Below are 22,906 nucleotides of genomic sequence, written 5' to 3'. Positions count from 1 at the left end.
ATTATAAGAACTATTATAAATTGAAACACTGCACCGAGCACCACATCCCCCACTATGTGTTTGATAATCTGTGAATGATACTCGAAAACCTGTTATGTACGTCATCAGATTAATTATTCATGAAGTCGGTCCGGCGGTTGGAAATCAGCAATTACCATCTAAAAATGGCGTATAGATTGTGTGTACGATCGCTGAAGGTGGGTGTATTTTGAGTTTGATTATGATTACAAAACGTTCAAACCTGACTCGTAGCCTATTGTTATTATAATGTCATCCTTTCATATGATAATAAAGTAGTCTTCACAAGATAATCCCCGGGGATAATCCCTGACAAGAGGTGAGCTCTTACAGGAACACATGAGTAAGTTTTAAAGGACTGCCGACTCTACCGTTATATTGATCGTATCGATAGAGGACACAGCAGGCAGTGCAGTCAGCTCTGATGGACATGATCAGTGACAGTGATGATCAGCAGACTCATCGCATGTGTGTGGGCCGGGCGTCGAGTCAGGCAGGAGCGAAATTATTTCTTTATTCAGATTTATTTATTTATTTATCAGTTTATTTATATTAATTTATTAGTTTAATTTGTTTTTAATTGGGGCTTGTATTGTTTCTTTATGATTATTTTTGCTGAACCATGAAATGGTATCAGCCTATAAATATTATGATGAGTGAATGTTTACTAGCTTACTAGCTTACTAGCTTTACTAATACTGACTAACCATTTGGTCTGAAATGGACATATCTCTAAATGCCACGAAGGTATGACCCCATTCTCTTGGTCGGGCTGACGTCACAAAGTGGAAATAACCTTGTAAAACCAGTGTACGCATGTGCAGCGCATGTGCAGCGCATGTGCAGTTCCCCTTTCTCGAGCTGGTTGCTATGCGCGCACTAGTGCAAAAGGGGACAATGTTCCCGGATGTCCGACCGAGTGAATGAGTGGTGTCATATGAAAGAGGAAAACATAAAGAATATAATAAAAATATTTCCAAAACGTCAGAGGTCATCCAGGGGTCACAGGGGTCAAAAAAGGTTATTTTAATCAAAAATGCTCCGATTGAGCTTAAATTTAAATGCAATGATCCTTATGACATTCTAAACATGTTTAAAACATTTAAAAATTTATTTAAGGTCATTAAGGGGTCATAAAGTGACTACATGATTGTATATCCTACTTCTTCGCTCAATCAATTAAGCATGATTAATGACGTCAGGCCGAGGGGGAGGGGCAAGCGATTTTTGGCAAGCCGTTCGGAAATTTCAGGTTTTAAATTTGGATTTTGGCCACGCGTTTTGAACTCGCCACCCAAAAATGGTGGTGTTGTTACGCTTTTCCAAATCGAGACTCGTTCAAATTGTTATATCTCTGCTTAAACAAAAGGTATTGAAGTGTGTTTGGTGTCATGTTGTAGCTAAATGTGTGCCCTAAAAGACCTCCAAAGGAGAATTGTTTATCAGCTAAGATAGTGGAGTTAGAGTTGTTTGAGTTCAGAATGACCGAGGTGGGGGATGAGGTGGTGGCGGATGAGGCGGTGGCGGTATGTGCAAAGTCTATGGGAAATAAAGATTTTGTGTGTGCGCGTTGAATCAACTGATCATATCTTTGCATCCATATGGGCTACAGACATGGTTAAGAGCTCTTTTGAAAGATTATTTATTCTGCTAATTGTTTTAATCATTTTGAACTCTTTATGATTGGTTTAGTCTATGAAATGCAAACTTTTATGTGCAAAACTACCTGTTTTCATATTAAACACTGTAGTAAGCAATGCGGATGTCTTCAAAATCTAAAAGTTGCCCTAAATTTTTAATTACTTATCCTATCATAGTCAAAGTTTACATTTTCTGAGAGGAAATTTGATGAGGAATCTAAATATGGACTTACTTTTTTTGTATGGGCTAGGGGTAAAATGTTTCAGTTCAAAATATGTTGAATTGTAAAAAAATTTGAACATGTTTTGGGACACCCTGTATTCGAGATTACCAAACAGCTGTGATTTTTTTTTCTTCCAAAATCAGTGGGCTCCCCCTAACCTCTAACCAAATCAATGTTGTTTACTTTCAGTTTATAACTGCAAGTTAGTAATAAGCAATGCATTAGGCCCTTCACAATTAATTCTTAGTTTCCTGTTTCAAGTTTGAAAATAAAGGACGAGGCGACTTTTAATTATTAATTATTAATTATCTATTAATTATTAATTATCTATTACTTTCTTTATTTTGAAAATGTGGTCGTGACTATTATCAACAGTCCATTTGGTCATTTTGACTAAGACTACGGATTTAATTATTTTACCTTCATAATTGATTTTTTACCTTAATATTAGTAGGGGACCCTACAATGTTCTTGTTTTATATTCATAATCAAAGTTGAGATGATCAAAAGCAGATATTAGCAAATAAAAGTAATTACAAAGTCAATTAAAAGATGAAAATACCTAAATAAAAATAAAATAATTAAATATTTTTCCATTCTTGATTTTGGACGCGTGAGGGAAACAGGAAACTAAGGATCAATTGTAATTGGCCTTAGGTGACCCATTTTTTATTTGGATTTTTTTTATTCCACCCTGTATAACTTCAAGGTCACCCTGTAAAATGAGTTGAAATGTGTATATTTAAATTGCTTATGCCTTCAGCTTTCCAAAAATGTATACTTTTGCTAGTTTAGGGTTGATAGTTGTGGAGATATTCTAATTTGAAACTTGATTGGTGTAAAAATTCATAATATTTGTGATGTAACGCTAAGGGTGGCGAGTTAAAAACACGTGGCCATCTTGCACATGTGTAAAGGGGGGCCTTGGGACATAGATTTGTTGTATGTCAAAAGGGGGTGCCAAAGCCAGGTTTTTTGGCACATCAAAGGGGCAAAGATTTTTTGGCATTGCCAAAGGGAGGGGGTGGGGAAGCAATTTTTGGCAGACTATTTTGAGAATTGCCCACCCCGGGTAGACATGATTATTGCAAAAACCTGTGCAATAATTATGAGCCCTGGGGAGGGTAAAATTGGGGGCAAGAAATTTTTGGCGAGCGAAAGGGGGAAACAAGCAATTTTTGGCCAGCCGGTGTGTGGGGGGCAAGCGATTTTGGCACACATTCATGGGGCGCGTTTTAATTAAAACGCTCTAAAAGGCTTCGGAAAACAGTACGGAAATGGTTTATGCAAATTTTCCTGCTCGCTGCGCTCGCCACTTATATATATCTAGACCAGTGTTCGAATTTAGGAAAAATAAATGGTTGTCCCACGGACAACCAGATTACAATTTCTGGTTGTCCGTCTAAGTTTTTGGTTGTCCGTAGGCCTACAAATGTGACTTTTGGCTAGATTTATGGTTGTCCGGCGGACAACCGAATCAGTATTTTTGGTTGTCCAGCGACTTTTTTAGTTGTCCCGGGCAACCGGACAACCAAAATTTCGAACGCTGATCTAGACCATAATTATAAGGTTTGCAAACTGGGATCTCACACATTTGGCATAAAAGGGGGGCAAAGATTTTTGGTGAGCCGAGAGCAGGGTCTTAGCTACAAATTGAGGGTTGCACGTCATTTGATTAAAATTGCCTGTCCTAATTTGACCTTTAAAACATTTACTAGACATCTACAGCCCATTGGGGGTTCAAGAAGTTCAAATATGTTCTGATATGGCCTTGTTCTACAAATTGGGTCTACTAAAAAGGTCATTTAGCTTCTCAAAACATACAATTTATAATATAGCATCTGTCAAAGGCATTAATTTTCCCCGTCCCAGGAGTAAACTCCCTGTCTAAAATGACGGCCAGACGGGTGGCTAGCTAAGACCCTGGCCGAGGGGGGGGGCAAGCGATTTTTGGCGAGCCGCTCAGAAATTTTACCTCGGGGGGGGGGGGGGGCTCATAATTATTCTAAGTGTTTTGGTTACTGGTTAGGATTTAATAGTTTCGGGTAAGCAAAAGCAATGACCTTGGGCAAAATAATTTGGACCCCTAAAACCGAGGATCACCCTAAACACATACTTTTACACAGAAAAATTAAAAGTGATAGTCAAAAGGAAATCAAAATGTTTAGGCATGATTATAGGCTTCAGTTCACCCAAATACAGTACTAGAGTCCCAACCCCAAAATATGTGAATTCTCATACAATGAGGATTCGCTTGAACAATATTTAATTTATTTATTTATTCGTTATTTATTCAGGAAATTCCACAAATGTACTGGTCTCCCTGGAAGACCTGATTACATGAACATGAAAAGGCCAAAAAAACATGTTTGTTTCCTGTAGCAGGTCAAATAAAAATTCCTTTAAAAGGAATAGGGCGAGCAAATGAATTGTCAAGATAAAGGTGTAGTTCCATATTGATAAGTCCAAGTAAAATAAAAAACATGTTTCACGTCCAGGTTTTTGAAAAAAAGGAGGAGGGGCCTTTTTATTTTGTATCGCAGAATCGATGTAAATACCCATATTTAGAGCTATTTTAGCGTGCACAATAATGCCTGCAAAAGGAGGAGGCCTCTTTTTATTTGTTGTTCTGAGGGTAGGTCCCTCTAATGATCTCAAAACCGTCCAAATTGTTTCTTGTATATTGGGAAGGCTATAGAAAGCATCTCAACTTCCTAGACATAATTTTTAAAAAGTTATAACTGAATTGCAAAATATAAAAATATAATTGAAGAAACCTCCAAAAAGGAAGCGGGAGGGGACGTGAAACATGTTTATTTTTTTATTTGGCCTAATTACTTCGATTATCACTTGTCATCATTAGCAGAGGAGTGAAATTTTGATTGACAAAATTAAACTAATAAGGGACGCACCATTTGATACTGAGGGGGTAGGAAGTTGGGGTCGATGAAAGTTTTGTTTTCTTTTGGGTTTTTTTATCGCCGCCGAAGGCGTCAAGTTTTTTTTTAATATCATGCATTTATACACAGTTAGGTGGGGAAGGTTTTTTTTAGAGTTGGTGGGGAAAGTTTTTTTTTTTTGCTCATCAAGTGGGTGAATTTTTTTTTTGAAAAACTTCCTACCCCCACCCTGAGAATCTAATGGTGCGTCCCTAAGAAGGTTTGTGTTTGAAGTTATATAAATAATGAAGAGACCAAGGAGAGCAATCAAATTAAAACAACAAAATAAAAAAATAAAAAACCCTACACCATAGGACTGTACGGTAAAACATGTACCAACAGGCTACTTTTTAATCACCCACATTTGTAGGACTACACAACAAAATAGCCCTCCACCATAGGACTTTGCGGTAAAATATTTATAGGAGTATGCCAATTAAACAATGAATCACCACTCATGACTCGAGGTCAACTCAAAACCATTATGTAAATAAGATAATGTTTGCATGTGATCTCAAAAAAGGAGATGTTGACATAAATTAATTGACTGTGCGGTTATAGTATCATTAACAGATTTTATACGCTATAGTAGAACAGCAAGCACATACAAGCAAGTATTTTGCCAGTATTAATAAAACTATAATGAGGCTATTAATGTAGCCCAACTGTACGTAAAATCTGGCAATACCGCTAAATCTGAAAGTAATGAAAATATCTGTTGCAATTTTCGGATTTGCATAAAAGTAATTCTAGTTCATCCAAGTTGTAAAACAATTATTTCTTTTAATACAAACACATTCCTTGGCAAGACAACTTTATAGCACTGTTTGAATATCAACATGAAGTAGTAATGACAAATTTAAATGTACACTATCACCTCTGTAGTTTCCTGATTATATAGACAGCACGATTATTTTCTGCAACGCTGTGAGGAATAAGTAGGCCAAAACCCATCGCAAATGAGCGAGAAATGCTGCGCATTTCTCGCCCAAAAAGTCAAATGCGAAATGCTGTTTTTAATTTTCATTTATTTTTTATAATCCATGTCTTCAAATAAAAAAAACCACCCTTTTTCCTGCAAATTGGAATGGAAATTTACAGTGGGTCTCTCTGACAATAAAAAATCATATTTCTTCATATTCAAGAATATTTATGATCCCCTTTCAACCTCTAGATTAAAAAAGTATTTAAAAAAATGTGTGTTGTTTTCTCCAGTAGTTTTTCACTACACTCGTTTGTTGTGTGATGTGTAAATGTTTACTCCAGTAGTGTTTTATAATAATTTATATTATTTGTTGTGATTTTTTTCCGGTTTGGGGATTTTTTTCTGAAGTGAAAAAAAAAATTCTAATGCACAAAATAAGATGTCAAAAAGCTAATGCGCGCTACAGGAAACAAACTTGGAGAATATAAGAAATATATATTTTACAAAATGAAGGAATTAAACATGATACAAAACAAAATGCAACTTACATCTTTTTGTAACAGACTAATTCACATTCTCACCATAGTGAGAAATTAGCTCAACAGTGAGATTTGATTATTTCAAACTTGCATTCCATATAGTCGAATCCAACGAAAAGTGTACACGGCATGTTCAGGGTCATAACTTAAAAGTATTAATCAATTGGCATTCGTTTTTTGTATTGTGTTTGTTCACCTTGAACATACGCTTCGCGCCATATATAATAAGACCCCCTTCTGTGAAATACTTAGACACAGAGATCCCAAAACATGCTATTTTTACCCATTTTTTTTCAAAATATTTCTTAAAGTATTTTTAAAAACATCTAAATCAGTTATGAAAAGAAGTCATTGGATTGAATCTAAATTGATTTCCTGAAAGGTGTGTATTCAAAGATTGCCTGTTCAATTTTTCACATATTTGTACATAATTATGAATTTTTTGTGATAATTTTTTGAGTGGTATTTTTTTACATTACCTACGAATACAATTTTTCATAGCACTAGATATATCTTTAAAAAATGGAAATCACTAATAAATGCACAATTGATACAAGCTTTGATATGTCCAATACTGAAATTCATTGCATTCGGACATCTTTATTATTGTGTTTAGCTGCCAGAAATTCTAAATGGCACAAAGGTAGGTTTGGTAAAAAATATGCATTACCTCCGAATACATGTTAAAAGCTGTGTCATTTCCACAAAGTGAGAGAATAGTAAACAATAGTTAAGCAATATGTGCAGGGTAATACACTCTTTTTTTCTACCAAGTTTCAATAGCCTGCCTTTAAATATTTCTGAGATGTCAACAATAAAAGCAAGTATTCGTAGGTAAATTTCGGTAACCGAATGTTACCTACGAATACAATTTGACATCATGACAGTATTGTGAAACACCACCATTCATGCCAATGCCCATATTGGTACATGACGAAGGCCTGAATGTTTGCTATCAAATCATATGTCAATGAAAGTTGCGAATTCACATACATGCCCACCATGCAAAAGTCAATACGGCTTAATTGTTGAAAAATATGTACTGAAATAGACGACGGTCTGCTCATTTGAAAGAAAAATCAGATTCAAAGAAGATTAGAGGGATAAATACTTGGATTTGTCAACTGTCATGTGTGCTTCATTTTAAATGTTTACCGACCTTCTGGTTTCTGAGTAATTTGTGTCCAAATTGATTTATTCAAGGTAACTTTTGATGTTTTCGCTAAGGTTACCTACGAATACCATGGAAAAAACGACTGTTCTCATTGTCTCATGATCTAGACAACACAGTGATGGACCCTGGTATAAAGCTAATTGTAGTTGCCCTCAAATGAAAGGCCACAAGGCGTAACTGACTCCAAGATGGACTTCACAAGTCTGCAATAACGGTTTTAAGCGATTTGTGTGCAATTAAGCAAATTAAAGTCACTTTAGTGCCTTTGTTTCTTACTTCAATCCTCTTTCAACCGCTGTGAACCGACATTATTTTGTTTGTTGTGTGATGTGTAAATGTTTACTCCAGTAGTGTTTTATAATAATTTATATTATTTGTTGTGATTTTTTTCCGGTTTGGGGATTTTTTTCTGAAGTGAAAAAAAAAATTCTAATGCACAAAATAAGATGTCAAAAAGCTAATGCGCGCTACAGGAAACAAACTTGGAGAATATAAGAAATATATATTTTACAAAATGAAGGAATTAAACATGATACAAAACAAAATGCAACTTATGTCTTTTTGTAACAGACTAATTGCGTAGCGTGAATTCACATTCTCACCATAGTGAGAAATTAGCGCAACAGTGAGATTTGATTATTTCAAACTTGCATTCCATATACTTTATTTTTTGTTCAGATAATCAGATTATTTTTATGTATTTCTCTGCCTGTTTTAAGGTGGTACTACAGTACACCCTTGATAAATTTGTGACTATTTTTGCATTTTTCTCAAAAATAATAACATACTGGTAACAAAAATTAATAAAACAATTTTGGCTAAATAATATTCAGCATTTAGTAACTAGTAGTTTCACGCCTCACGGCGATCGTCAGACTATTGCTCTGTTGTTGTAACAAAAATTATATATATTATAGGGGCAAGGAATCCAATTTCTACAATTGAATTTCAGTGACTGGAGACAAGCGGTACGTTATTTATGATAAGAAAAGAGGTATGTTACCTTGAATGTACCCCATTTCTAATGAACCACTTGTCTTGAATCACTGAAATTTCAGTGAAGTAATTGGATTCCTTACCTCAATGCCCCTATAATATTCATAACTTATGTTACCAGTGTGTATAGTTATTTTGTGAGAAAAATGCAAAATTAGTCACAAAATTGATCAGGCATTCTAGTAAAATGAGATACCGTATTGATTTGAGATGGTGTGTTATAAATTGCTTTGACTGCCAGTGTATGGCATTTTGTATGGTTTATCTGTAATGTAGAATGTATTATTTGCTAGGTTGTGTCTACTTCTGAACATGAAGTTGAGAAGTTGTTGATAAAAATATATATTTGATTTTGTACCGTATGTTATTTATATTTCTTCATTAATTGCTTGATTTTCAGGCATTAGCCAGCCCAGTAAGCAGGAGTGGAGTGAGATGTAAAGCAACAAGTGCAGAGACAGCAGCTGCTGGTGCTGCCAATGGGGGCTTCAACTTTGGTAAGTTATCAATTCTGAGTTTCATGTCACCTGCTCGCACTAGGGAGTCTTCAATTAAAATGAAAAAAACTGATTTACTTGTTTTAATAGATTTCTGAAAATCACTTCATTGGCTCAAAGGTTGTGTATAATCCATTGGAAATGTGCATATTTTTTTTCAAAAAGCCTCTAATGTGTACTAATGCAGTGTATATACACAGAATTAATGTTTGGGGGATATTTTTATTAAACTTGTTGTAAGTAGGCCTACCGTATTCATTCCATTAACCACCCAGTGGGCCCATGCCCCTATAAGCGACCACCCAGCGACTTTACTGTGATCCCCCACCATTATGTGCAGGAACTAACTACACATCAAGCATGGAACCATCTGTACAATTAAAATCAATATTTTGGGACATTGCTTATGTTTGCAGTTATGTAAACAATGTCAAAAATAAGCGCCCACCCAAAAGGATGTTGTTAAGCGCCCTGGGCGGTTAATGGAAAGGATACGGTAATTAATAACTTTGTTTGCCAAACATTTTAAAGGTCATGTTTAGGGATCGGATAGCAACATTTGCACAGTATTTTTGTGGGACCTGAAAGCATCAGACAATTGCATGATGAAAGGAATGACCTTCTAATATCAATTTTTTTTTTTCATTTTAAATTTGATATCATCAGGACATTCCTAATATTCAGAATGCAATTTGGTGTGTCTGATGCACTCTCAGGTCCCACAAAATACTGTCTGCATTCTTAAACACTTGAGAATGTTCTTGCAATCTTATTGGTTCTTACCTGTGTGATATGACACGATAGCACACAGCCACACACTTTAGCACATGTGTGTCAAAGCGATGTACTCGTACGCGCTATTTGAACCAATCGGAGGTGCATAGCAACAACGGGACTGATCAATTCTAAGCCCTAGATAATTCCTTGTAAAATGTAGGATTTAATTTGATTAAAATTTGGTATACTTTATAATATATTTATTTGAATTGAAGTGTTTAAGAATGAGAATAAAGGTATTGTTTTTAGCCGCTGTCTTGTATCTATCGTCTCATATAACACGCGACATCATTATTTTTGGCGTAAAATAATGATGTTGCCCTTGTTATATGAGACGATAGATGCACTCCAGGGGCAAGAACAATACCTTAATTTATTCTTTCAACATTATACATGGAAAATGTCCATTTCAACTTTCAGAACGTAGTGGATGCTGGATGGTAGCGCTCCCTAACTGACTTGAAAAAGATTAAATTGTTATGATATGAGTTCTAACTATAGTTGGAATTCAGTACCTTCAACTGAAATGGTAGCTCCTTTGATGACTGTCTGTCATCATGTTTAGGAAGTAACCACTGTGCCCTTGGTCTAATTCAATTATGTTTACTGTAAACACATTGTTCATGTATTATACTGTACTTTCATGGTTATAGTAGCAATGCACTTCTAAGATTCAACCAATCAAGTCTTGGCTTGACTTCAGAGTGTACAAATGGGCTGGAAAAGTCATCACTGGGCCAGCAAACATGATAGTGCCAGTGCCACAGCCTTTAAACAAAAATATGTGTAGCTATCCATATGGGATGTTTGCACACTGCAAGATTCTTGTAAAGGTGTTTCTTAGCAATTTATCTACTGTGTTAACTTTGAAATTAAGCAGGAATCAACTTTGATTCACATAAAAATCCTTATAAGATTCTTAAAAAACCGATTTACATTAATATTATTATGTTATCATATAATATTGTCTGTTGTTTTGCTTACTGCAGAGATAACATCTGAACAGCAAGAGTATGTGGACTTAGCCAGGAAGTTTGCCAGAGAAGAAATTATTCCCAAGGCTGCTGAGTATGATAAATCTGGAGAGGTGGGTGTTACAGGGCAGTGTTCATTGAAATGGTGCAGATTTGAAAGACTTACCCATCCTGGATTGGCACAAATTCTTTTTGAACACTTAAGTACAGCTGCTTTGTTATTAGAACTCAATTGTGTCAGCTTTGATTACTTGATACAATGATACAAAATCAGCAGCTATAATTTCTCTCTCACGCCACCAAGCCATTTTTGTGTCAAAAAGAAAAAACATATTTCCTGCATCCCCAAAATCATAATCCCTTTTCAATGTTACAAATGACATACCCTGATTATTGGGTCTGTGTAAGATTTAACTTGAGGTGTTGTGCAATTTTGTGACTGGACACTACGAATCAGCCGTAAAGTCGGACCCGGTCAATTTTGCTTTATTTCGTGTTTAGAAAATATATATCATAAGCTTTAAAATAGTGTATCATTTGACTTCAAACGATATCCAGAAGCGGGGTTATGGTTTCTTGAACTCTGCTCCTTCAACAAAATGGTACCTTTTTTCGGTTCTACACATGTCTCTTTTTCCACATTGCTTGTAATAAAGTCATAATTGGCGGTCATTTCAAATCATCCCCAAGTCAACGAGGTTCAGGAATGTCCTCTCATTGTCATTGTTGGTTATACATACTTAGACAAAATACAATGCAATTGTAACCCACCACTTGAACAGGATTTAGCCAAAGCAAACAAAGACTAGATCTATTTAATGATTCTATATGTAGAAGATTATTATCCTCTTCAGCAATAGGATTATTGATTGGTTCAAACGCTATCAAATGAGAAACATGTCGCGCCTAATTGAGACACCTATGAATACGTACATTTTGCACTAGACTACCCCGTAGTCCACTTGCCCATTGTGCATACTCTGGATATTGTATTTTTAAAACTCTGATTTAATTAATGTGTGCACAATTGATAGATTTTCACATCTGATCAGTCACCCTACTCCCTCTGTTTGTTAGCTTCCCAAGTGGACTACTGACATTGCCTTGCGGTTAAGATTTTTAACACAGGACTCTATGGAGAGTTAGGCCAAACTAAAATTGGCCATGATGTAATGCATCTTTAAATGGATCTGTCTTGTGATTGGTCGCCCATACCTCGCTATGGTTTAAATCGTCTGGGCCCGCGCCATTACCATTAACTACACCGTAAACAACTGTCTGTGGTATTTGCGGCGCTTTTGTGTTGATGCGAAAATCTCTCATCAAACATCTAGCGCGTCCATGCTTAGTACTTGTGGTTAATGGACTGATAAACAAGTATGCTTGACAGTGTGTTTTTAGAGAGCAAGGTCCAGGGGTAAAGTTCTGCTTACAATTCAAAGTTCATAGTCGAATTATCGGGGTTCGCTATCAATAAACTGGTAGATTCCAAATCAGAATTGTTCAGTATTAAAGTGAGCCGTTATAAAGATAATGTTGCATTCAATTACTTTTATTGTCACTAATCGTCTGATATTTTTAACTCTTTATGACCATTTTACTATTGAATACTTTAATTTTAATAAACATCAGTATAATTTTGAGTTCAACGAAATGGGTTCATCATGACTAATAATAACATATTTTTAATAAAATTCGACTATGGCATAGTCTAATTTTGCACTGTATCTCAGAATACAATTTGCGAAGCCAGTAGTGTCCACTCACAATTGTAAACTTTATGTGCAATTCTTTTAATAGTTTCAAGAATATGAATGTTTACAAATGTTATAATCTGGCAGCTACATCAGTTCAATACATTACCATCAATAACATCTTTTGTCATGTGATTTTCTTGACAGTACCCAGCGGATATCATCAAAAAGGCATGGGATATTGGTCTCATTAACACACATATTCCACAGGAATTTGGTATGTTAAAATATTTTGTGTTTCTGTGATTACAGCTATTCAATGTTCAATATCGGTGATAATTGGTACAATATGCGATGTGATTAAGCCAAGTTTGTAATTTTCAAAACTTTATAATAATAATAAATAACTCAAAGCACTGAACAAGCTTAAACATGTTAAAAACTATTAAAATATACCTTAGATTTACATGAGAATGACATATTAAACAAAATTAAAAGTCAACTACAATATTAAAATGCACTAAATATACACTTAAATAGGTTTACGAATGAAACATTATGTTAAGAATCAATAAAAGTCAATGATACAAATTATTTATGAACAACTTTAATAACACAGAATTGCAGAAACAAAATTATTAGCACAGAGAAACTCCATAGCGATGCAATAGCAGCGCCAAAAGTATGGTGTGTGTAGCTAACATGAACTAAACAGGTGCGTCTTTAAGTCCTTTTTGAAGGTGTTTAAGTCCCGGGGGGGTACTCAAGTTTGGTTTTGGTAGGGACGTGCCGCTGAGATTTTGGAAGTAGACCCATAAATATACCAATTTTTCAAGAAATTTGGACCCATTGATATACCAAAAGTCAAAATTTTCGGCCGAATTTACCCAAAATTGTCTTAGTTTTTACAAATTTTTCCAAAATCCCCCGGGGTTTAAGTCCTTTATAGCACGTAATAATTATAAAACTAAGGGGCTATGGCTATGGCTGCAGCTTCCTGATATTAAAATGATATTAGAACCAGATATTCATCATACCATGAACTTGGCTATACAGCTTTTGACTGCTGGTCTAAGTACATTTAAGCACACAAACCATATTTATAGGGTTGGTACTCCAAAATGGCTCAGATCTCTTAGAATCAAGGCACTAACTTGAAGTGCTAATGAAGCTGTAAAACAGCCCTTGTATTGTGTCATGATATTCAGCATCAAGGTATGTTAACCCCTTCCTGAAATCATATGGATAATGGGTGAACCAATGTCGACCTGTGAGTCTGCAACAGCGATCGCATCTGTAGCGACCAATTGCAGGTGCCTGGTACATGTAATATACAGTGCATGTTTAAAGCCGGTGAGACCAGGTTAAAGAATTTTGATTGTGGGAAGAACTATAGCATACCCTAACATGTACCCTAACCTTGACCTTAACCCCTAACTCTAACCCTGACCCCTAACCTTAAACCCTAACCCTAATCCCAGGGTGTGATAGGTAGTTATAGTTATACCTGATTGATTGTTATTGTATTTTCCTTACTTGTTATCACAGGTGGCCTTGGTCTAGGAATCATGGATGCATGTTTGGTGACAGAAGAGATTGCCTATGGTTGTACTGGTATTGGTACGGCAATGGAGGCTAACTCATTAGGGGTAAGCTATATTTTGTGTCTACTCCTGGGGTCCATATCAGTAAACTTTTAACCCTTCGTAACCCAAGTAACCGTTCGTAAGTTATGAATACCCAATACTAGACGTAATTTTACGAAGGGTCCCTGTAGTAAATCCCTATTACTTACGAAGGGTACCATTCGTAAGTATGTTTAGTGAAATGGAACTTACGACTCGTCGTAAGTTACGAATGATTTTGAGACTTACGAAGCTTCGTAAAGTTGAGTGAAATGGACCCCTGGTTTTTCTGCTTGAATCAAAGAAAAGATAATTACATTAAATTACGTTTTTTTTTAAAATATGTGTGATTATTTTCTTTTTGTTAATGAGTCCTAAAAGTAAGAAATGTGAAAATCTGCAACAAAATTTTTGAAACAAGTATAATAGTTAATTATCCAACCTCAAACGAACGAACCATATAAATGCTTGCCTATATTTTCCTGCTTGTTTCCCTTTATGTTGATATAAAGATTTTGTTTGTTTCAAGTATTGCTTTCTTGTAATTTTGTAGCAAATGCCAGTGATCCTTGCTGGAAATACAGAGCAGAAGAAGAAGTACCTAGGATGGCATATGGAGGAACCTATCATGTGTGTAAGTAATGTATTCCAATTAATCATAAAATCTCATGTTAAATTTGACAATAAAAATGTATATATAAAAGTACTTTTATTCTATCGTAATTTTAATGTCAAATTGTGTCTTTATGAGATTGCTTGCGAGTTTGTCATTTGTTCACTTCATTAGCACAACTATGGGTATTTCCAAAAATGCACAAATCTGAATTTGGATGAATTGTAGGGTATCGTAGTCTGGCAAATCACTGATTAGATAACATGAGATATGCAATGGAAATCACAGGTGAAGTGAAAAAATACCATACATTACTTTTGTAAATCCTCTCAAGTCAGGCCAATGATTATTTTCACAGAAATTTTATTCACAGAGACATACCACATCCTAGAAACAAAATCACTTGTTTAGGCACTTGGGCTTAGTTAGTATAAGCGCCTGTCATAATAGCACCTGACGTACCTGGCTTCGGGCCGCCTATTGAGAACCGCTAAACTAAACTGAGCTCAAAAAGAAACATATATTTTTTCACAAGGTCATATCTTGAAATCCTGTCCATCAAATTGAACCAAAATTACACACAGGTTTACTTCAATACTCTACTCTTAACACATGTCAGTAACCAAGCAGATATCCAACTGACACAACAGCAAAATGCACTGACATGGAACAGCTTCCTGGAATCCTGGACCACATTCACAGCCCAGCCCTGTTTCATGAAAAAAGTGTATGAAAAGCAGAAAGCAGCACCGTTTTATCATCTGTGCAAGGATCTTGTGTGCATTCTCACAGATTTTTTTGTGCTGGGTGCCAAATGTTGGGCTGTGAAAGTGGAGGAACTTCCAGGAAGCTGTCCCATGACAGTGCATTTTGCTGTTGTGTCAGTTGGACAACTGCTTGGTTACTGACATGTGTTTTGAGTAGAGTATTAAAGTAATCCTGTGTGTAATTTTGGTTCATTTTGATTGACACTATTTTAAGATATGACCTTGTGATTCTCAAGTTGTAAAAAATTATAAGTTTCTTTTTGAGCTCAGTTTATATCATATTGACGTTTAAAACTTTCTTATACTATTAATATATCATGTCTGCATCAAGTATATTAAATTAGGGCATTAAAACAAATAAACGTTATCTTATTCCAGGCCTACTGTGTCACAGAACCAGGAGCCGGATCAGATGTTGCTGGTCTCAAGACAACGGCAGTGAAGAAAGGCGATGACTATGTCCTGAATGGCAACAAGATGTGGATTACTAATGGAGGAAAAGCCAGCTGGTATTTTGTGTTAGCAAGAACAGATTCTGACCCTAAAGCACCTGCTAGCAAGGCTTTCACTGGCTTCATTGTGGATAGAGACACACCTGGGTTGACGCCAGGGAGAAAGGTACAGTGGAACCCAGATTGTCATTATCATAATGGGTATACCATTTTTTACTCTCATGTGGCAGTGAGGTCAGTGCGGATTTCATTGAGCACATCTTCGAATAGGAAGCGTTCGCTCAAAGCGCTGGCCAGTGTCTTAGCTAGCCACCCGTCTGGCCGTCATTTTAGACGGGGAGTTTGCTCTTGGGACGGGCAAAATTAATGCCTTTGACAGATGCTACATTATAATTGTAGGTGTTTAGAAAGTCTATTGACCTTTTTAGTAGACCAGGTTTGCAAAATAAGGTTATAGCAGCACATCTTTGAACCCCCAATGGGCTGTAGAAGTCTGTTAAATGTTGTAAAGGTCAAATTGGGACAGGCAAATTTATTCAAATGACGGGCAAACCTGAATTTCTAGCTAAGACGCTGGCGTATGCAGGCACATGCTTAAAGACATAACATAACAACAGCGCTTAATGTAGCGCAATACCAAAAATATGAACATTGTGCTTTACAAACAAATACAAAAAATAACAACAGCAAAATACATTAGAAAATATATGTTTTAAGACCCTTTTTGAAAGATTCAAGTCCGTATGAAAATTCAAACTTCAAGCAATATCACTTTTAGAGATTACAAAGTTACTATAAAAATGATCCAGTTGAAATCCTTGGTCCAAACACAGTACATCAACACCAAATTTGGAATGAGATGATAGAAAATATGGTCAAAACATACAAAATGTACAGAGCTGATGTGAGCAGCACCCTGCGCCTCCAACAATTAATCATATGTCAGAACCAGAAAGCCGTAACTCGCTTTGACCAGCTCTCACAAAATCAAGATGCACACATGAAAAAGCTGCCTCAACGTGTTGACGTCACTGCCACATCGGTGAAAATGGTATAGGAGCAGTTTAACTAGACAGAGTAGAACTGTACCCCAGCAAATACAAATATTTATGCCTGTGAATACCACCTGACTCTTACACCACTGCATGATCTGTGCCATTCATTTATCATATTGAAAGTGAATGTTATGATTTTACTACAGTGATTGTTATAAGTCTTGATGTATATGCAGGAGTTTTATCATATTTGTACAGATATTGTGTCTTGTAAGTTGTACCCCATGACATTTTAGCACTAGGTTGAGATTACCAAAAGACACATCTAGAAGTCACTTAGTGTTAGTATAATATAGAACTGATAAAGTAAATGTTTTATTACTTCGGTGGTCTGTGCTGTGGTTCAAGAGTGCAAACACATAAGTGATAAACAATAACGCTGATTGGCTGGTCAATGGTCTTGACAACAAGACAGTTGACCCATTGGTTGTTTGTGCTTAGAAGGGGAGGAGACCTCAATCACTTCTATGTGAATGCTGATCACCAATGTGTAACCGGACCATGGAAGTACTCAAAAATTTCTTTAGTTTATAACAGGCAGCCTTCCTTACTAGAACGGTGTCATCCCTAACATAAATTGCATTCTTAATGCAAGCAGCCCTTTCAAACACCTGAATTGAGGTCTGAAATTGGCTTTATATTACTAAATTGTGTGATAATTCATTGTGGCAATGATGTAACACATTACATGCCTGTGTTTTGTTAGTATTGATGAAACATTGAATCTTCTCACAGATTTGGAAGATTTGACTAAATTCATTATCAAGTGCGGTACCAACTAATGAATTGTTGCTTGGGTAGATAGGAATAGCTGGACACTAGATATTACCAATTCAACTTTATCTTTTTCATCTATTATTGTACCTCAAGGAATGGAACATGGGTCAGCGTGCATCAGACACACGAGGGATCACATTTGAAGATGTCGTGCGTACCCAAAGAAAATGTCCTCCTTGGTGAAGGTGCTGGATTCAAGATTGCCATGGGAGCATTCGACAAGACAAGACCACCTGTAAGTTGGTAGTATATGAGGAATGTATTTACTATAATTTGGTTCATCTCAGGTTTGATAGTAACGTATGTGCGTATTTCCCGTGCCGCAGTATCAAATCGCACATGTAAAGTTAAACACCCTAAGTGTGCATGCACACATACATGAGCGTTTTGTTCGCACGCTTGCAGTGCAACCGCGAAGAAGCATTGACGTCACTACCAAACTTGAGGTGAACCAAATTATAACTTTGAAGTAATGGATATTGGAAAAAGGTGTAGACATGTGCACCACATCATACAACTTAAAACCTTATTTAAATGGGATGGGATTAGCTGTTACCAAAGGCCAGCCATGAATTTGGTCTCCACAAGAGACAATCCAATATGGGAAAATTCCCATATCATTATGCTTGAATATATAATGGATTATGACATCTTCCATCTTATTTCTTTGTTTTGGATGTTAACGGCTTTAAAAATAATATTTTGTTTATTTAATTGGATTTTCCTCCCATAGGTTGCAGCAGGAGCAGTAGGTTTAGCAAGGCGAGCTTTGGATGAGGCCACTAAATATTCCATGGAAAGAAAAACATTTGGCAGGTACATTTGTGAGGTAGGTAGTTTGGTTACTTGTTAATTTTAAATAACTTGACAGCATATAGATTTTTCAATTTTACAGATGTGTTCTAAAGCTGTTGCAAAGTGCAGTCAACCCATTTCCATATGTAGAGCGAGGAGGAATTGGGTCATCAAAAGGTGCAGATCCAAGTTGAACTCAAGTTTAGAGCGTGTAAATCATTTTATTTTGAGCCTATTTTGAGCACAGTCTTATATATTCCATAGCCTGGAACATTGCTTGAATGGTTCATATGTTGCTTTTATTATTGCAAAGATTCTAAAAGATTCTCAAATGTCTCTCTACTAATAAACCAATATTGTGAAAATATTTAGAAAACCTGCCTTTGCATTGTTGGTTTTAAAGAGCTATTATGTGCAACAGTGGATAAGTTCACCCCACCCACCCAGGTGCAATGGGAAGCTGTTAGGGGTAGTCACAGTCGTTGTACTGATGGACCCTGCGCCACTTGTAGGCTGCAAACGTGGTTCCGACATATTCTAATGACGGCGGAATAAATGTAAAGCGCTTTGAGGCTGTTTACGGCATAAAGCGCTATATAAATATCTACATTTATTTTTTTTAGTTGAGTACTTGACATACAAAAAACATCTGTTCATAATGAGTTCATAATGGTCCATAGATAGAGAGCCTACCTTAAAGCAGTACTGAAAGATTTGCTGAGGAAGATAGATGCCCTCAATCAAAAATCTGTTTTACTGAATAGGATAATAAATGTATGTTGTATATATTGTCAACAAAAAAAGTAATTTTTGTCAGAAGTCTTACAATATTGCTTTAATTTGTGTATGATCAGTGAATGCCTTTTGAGGAGAGCGAGAGCAATCACTCTCTACTGCTCTCCTTAAATCTGATATAGGAGAGTGATTTTTATCTCTACTTACATTTAATTGTAAATGCTCAAAACAGCTCTCTTTGAATTCTTCAGAAGAGCTATGTATAATGTAATGCTCTCCTGCGAATTCCAAAACACAGTCCCTGTAAGATACTCTGATATTATTTGTTTGTTTGTGTTTGTTTCCCCAGCACCAAGGTGTAGCCTTCATCCTAGCAGACATGGCTATCGGTATCGAGGCATCACACTTGTTGACAATGCGTGGCGCCTGGGAAATTGACCAAGGACGTCGTAACACCTATTTTGCCTCCCTAGCCAAAGCCATGGCTGCTGATGTGGCCAACAAATCTGCCACAGATGCTGTGCAAATATTTGGTGGCAATGGATTCAATTCAGATTATCCAGTGGAGAAACTAATGCGAGATGCCAAGATTTATCAGGTAATGGGACATTCTGTGATCATAATGTTTGTCACTAAAACAGTTGGAAATTTGTACTTACCGTATTGTTTACAATAAATGCCCCAGGGGCGTTGTATTTTTCCCAAAGGGGGCATTTAGTAGAAGTGAATTTTTAGTGAAAAAAGCTTTTGGAAGAATCACTCACTTCCGGGATCAAATTCAAGATGGTGGCGCACACAGAACCGCATGGAAAATGATATTATCGCGATAAATGCAATGAAATTAAAACCATAAGTCCATCTTCGTATTGAAGATATAAATTTTTTCCCAAAGTTTTAGGTCTTTTGGGATATAATTGTATATCTTCAATACGAAATGTCAAAATTTTCAATTGATGGTCGGCTTTTCTTCCCAGCTACATACAGTTTAAGTACATATCATTAGATTGATAAAGTTTACTTCGAAGACGGTTGAATGTCAAAAATGTTAATTTTTAATAATTTGCAATCAACTTTGTATTATATCGCAAATTTCAATAATTTGTTGCTTGTCAATATATGCGGAAATAATTCAGGCCCAGTATACATGTGTGTTGGAATCCACCATTAAAAAGAATCTGGACTTATTATCACAGTACAATGTATGTGATCATCTCAGCAGGTTAGATCAGTCCCTACTTAATGAATGATTTGATTATTTGATATCAGAAGGACATTCTTCGTATTCAGAATGCAACTCAATATTTTTGATGTGCTCTTATGTCCTACAAGAAATACCGTGCAAATGTTGCTATCCGTTCCCTTAATGTGTGGTCATCCTTTACTTCTGGTACAGGAATTGACAGGATTTATCCATTTCCAAATCGGCTTTCAGTTGTAATCATATAAATAAGTTTAATGTTAAAATGGAAATGATTTCAATTAACAGTTTTTTTTGAGGATGACCATGATTCGAAAAGAATGAGTCAATAACAGACAACTCTCCACTCTCCAATTCTAATATATTATTTGTTTGTTTGTTTGTTTTCTTTCCTCCACAGATCTATGAAGGCACAGCCCAAATCCAGAGGGTGATTATATCCAGGGAGCTCCTCACTAAAGCTAAACAGATGGCAATGTAATCAACGACTCAACAAATATAGACTATGATTATTATATTGTTGTGATTTTCTCATACGCATACTGATGAATCACAGATAACTGTAAACCGTTCCTTTGTATTTTATTGTCTGTAGAGGGCCGGAGAAGATATCTTGCACTGCCCATAATGCATTTCTTTCATTTCAATATCCTGTACTGATTTGCAATTTAGTGCAAAAGGGGTCAATAGTGAAGAAATGTACCTCAATTCACAGAGCCCATCCAGGTCTTGCAAAATGGATTTATTTCTTAACTATCGGCACAGTAATATTCTCAAAATGATAACAAAGGGATCCTGCACAAATGTAATGGGAGTGTCATTGATGTAATGAGATGTATTATAGTAAGTGAACTGTTATGGCATTTCTTGCAGTACAAAGTCATCTTGCCATGGTCACTACCGAAGGACAGCAAATTGCTTGACAGGGTTTATAGGTACGGTTTACAGTAATCTTGTTATTTGTCAGTATGCAGAGATAACTCTGGGGCCATATATACATGTGTGTTGAAATCCATCATTTAAAAAAATCTGGACTTCGTATGTGATCAACTCAGCGGGGTAGGATTAATCCCTACTTTGAATAATTTTTAAAATTTCATGTGGAAAGAAGAGCACATCTGTCTTGAAATACATGAATGTGAGAAAGAGCAAATTGCTCTGTGTGAAATAACTTTTAATTTCAATAAATTAAATTATATATATTTAAAACAAAGTAAAAATAAAAATAAGCATATTGTGTAGATTAATGCATGTATATATGGATCTACAGATGATAAACTTTATACTGGCTCATATATGGACCCTTCGTTCACAATCTATGATGCATTGCACGCCTGGGCCAATAATGTATGCAGTTTTAAACATAAGAGATGTACAATGGTACATTTTTAGTATCTCTGGTATTTACCTCACAGCAATATCGTTATTTTAGGAGATTTTTAAAAGGTCTAATGTTTTGGTAAATATTGTATTTATATAAGCACTTCAATGCATTTTGTTGTACATTTTATTTTGCATGATTGTAATACCAATTTGCTTTCTACTCCAGTAGTGGATCCAGGGGTGTTTAGGGGGGGCCCTACCCCCCCCCCCCATATGGCAATTGTTGGGTTCTAACAGCTCTTCCGCCATATGTATGTAGCAACTGTCTTTTATTGAGCTATCAAATTTGAGCCCACATCAACCAGCCTTTTATAACAGCAGCTCTTTCTTATCTGTTGCTTGGTAAAAGGTAATGCAGAATCAATCAAACAGGCGAACCCATCTCTACCAAACAAGAAATGTCAGATGTCGGTGTTGTACCTTGTAGTAATTGATAATAATTTTTGAATACTTGCCAACATGCATACCATTTTCTGCATATATCTTAATTATTATAATTCAAAGGTATTGTTAATGTAACAATGCCTTTTAATCCAAAAATTGTTCTGAAAGCATTTTGGTCAAATTAAAATTACTAGTAGTATATAATATATTACCCCAAAATACAGGTTTTCTTTTGGTGTGAGATTAGTATACCTAGTAATATGTAGGTATACTAGTCTTAATGTTTGGCAAGAGGGGAATGTTATTCGCCATCGTAGTGAATACATTATACCTTAATTATTCATGCTGGGTTTGCACACCTACTAGCAACCTATTGACTACTAGTGATCATTTTGATTGTGGTTCCAAACACAGATAGCATGAACCAGTTGATCTGGCATTGATCAATTTTGACGTCACACTGCGATGGCAAATAATTATTTTATAAAATTAGGGATGGTATAATTCCGTGTTGTGAGATTTTACATATAATTTCAAGTTTTAACACAAGATTGTATTCAACAAAGAAACACATCAAATATTTTCTCAAAACAATTTATGCTGCACTTTGCTGAAATAGAACAAAACTGCATGCAAATTTGTAATAGATTTTGGAGGAGGAGAATGAATCCGTATTTAGCAATTGTTTGAAATAAAAGTGTCCCCTGCAGACAATCAAATTTTAA

At 35.8% G+C, this 22,906-nt stretch overlaps 1 protein-coding gene across 1 annotated transcript; it reads left to right on the top strand.

Annotated features, from left to right (window-relative positions):
• The first annotated feature begins 122 nt into the window (after positions 1 to 122).
• Positions 123 to 22,906, top strand: LOC140137832 (medium-chain specific acyl-CoA dehydrogenase, mitochondrial-like). Its single transcript, XM_072159623.1, is given in 12 exon segments — positions 123 to 197; positions 8,856 to 8,952; positions 10,719 to 10,816; positions 12,605 to 12,674; positions 13,946 to 14,046; positions 14,576 to 14,656; positions 15,781 to 16,020; positions 17,780 to 17,836; positions 17,838 to 17,921; positions 18,420 to 18,515; positions 19,566 to 19,814; positions 20,815 to 22,906. Coding segments are annotated over 12 exon segments (1,287 nt in total). The 5' UTR covers positions 123 to 164; the 3' UTR covers positions 20,896 to 22,906.

This window comes from Amphiura filiformis, chromosome 17 (genome assembly GCF_039555335.1).
Source record: "Amphiura filiformis chromosome 17, Afil_fr2py, whole genome shotgun sequence".
Taxonomy (NCBI): domain Eukaryota; kingdom Metazoa; phylum Echinodermata; class Ophiuroidea; order Amphilepidida; family Amphiuridae; genus Amphiura; species Amphiura filiformis.
The sequence above is the reverse complement of the archived record's forward strand: the minus strand, read 5'-3'. Positions and strand labels throughout refer to the sequence as shown.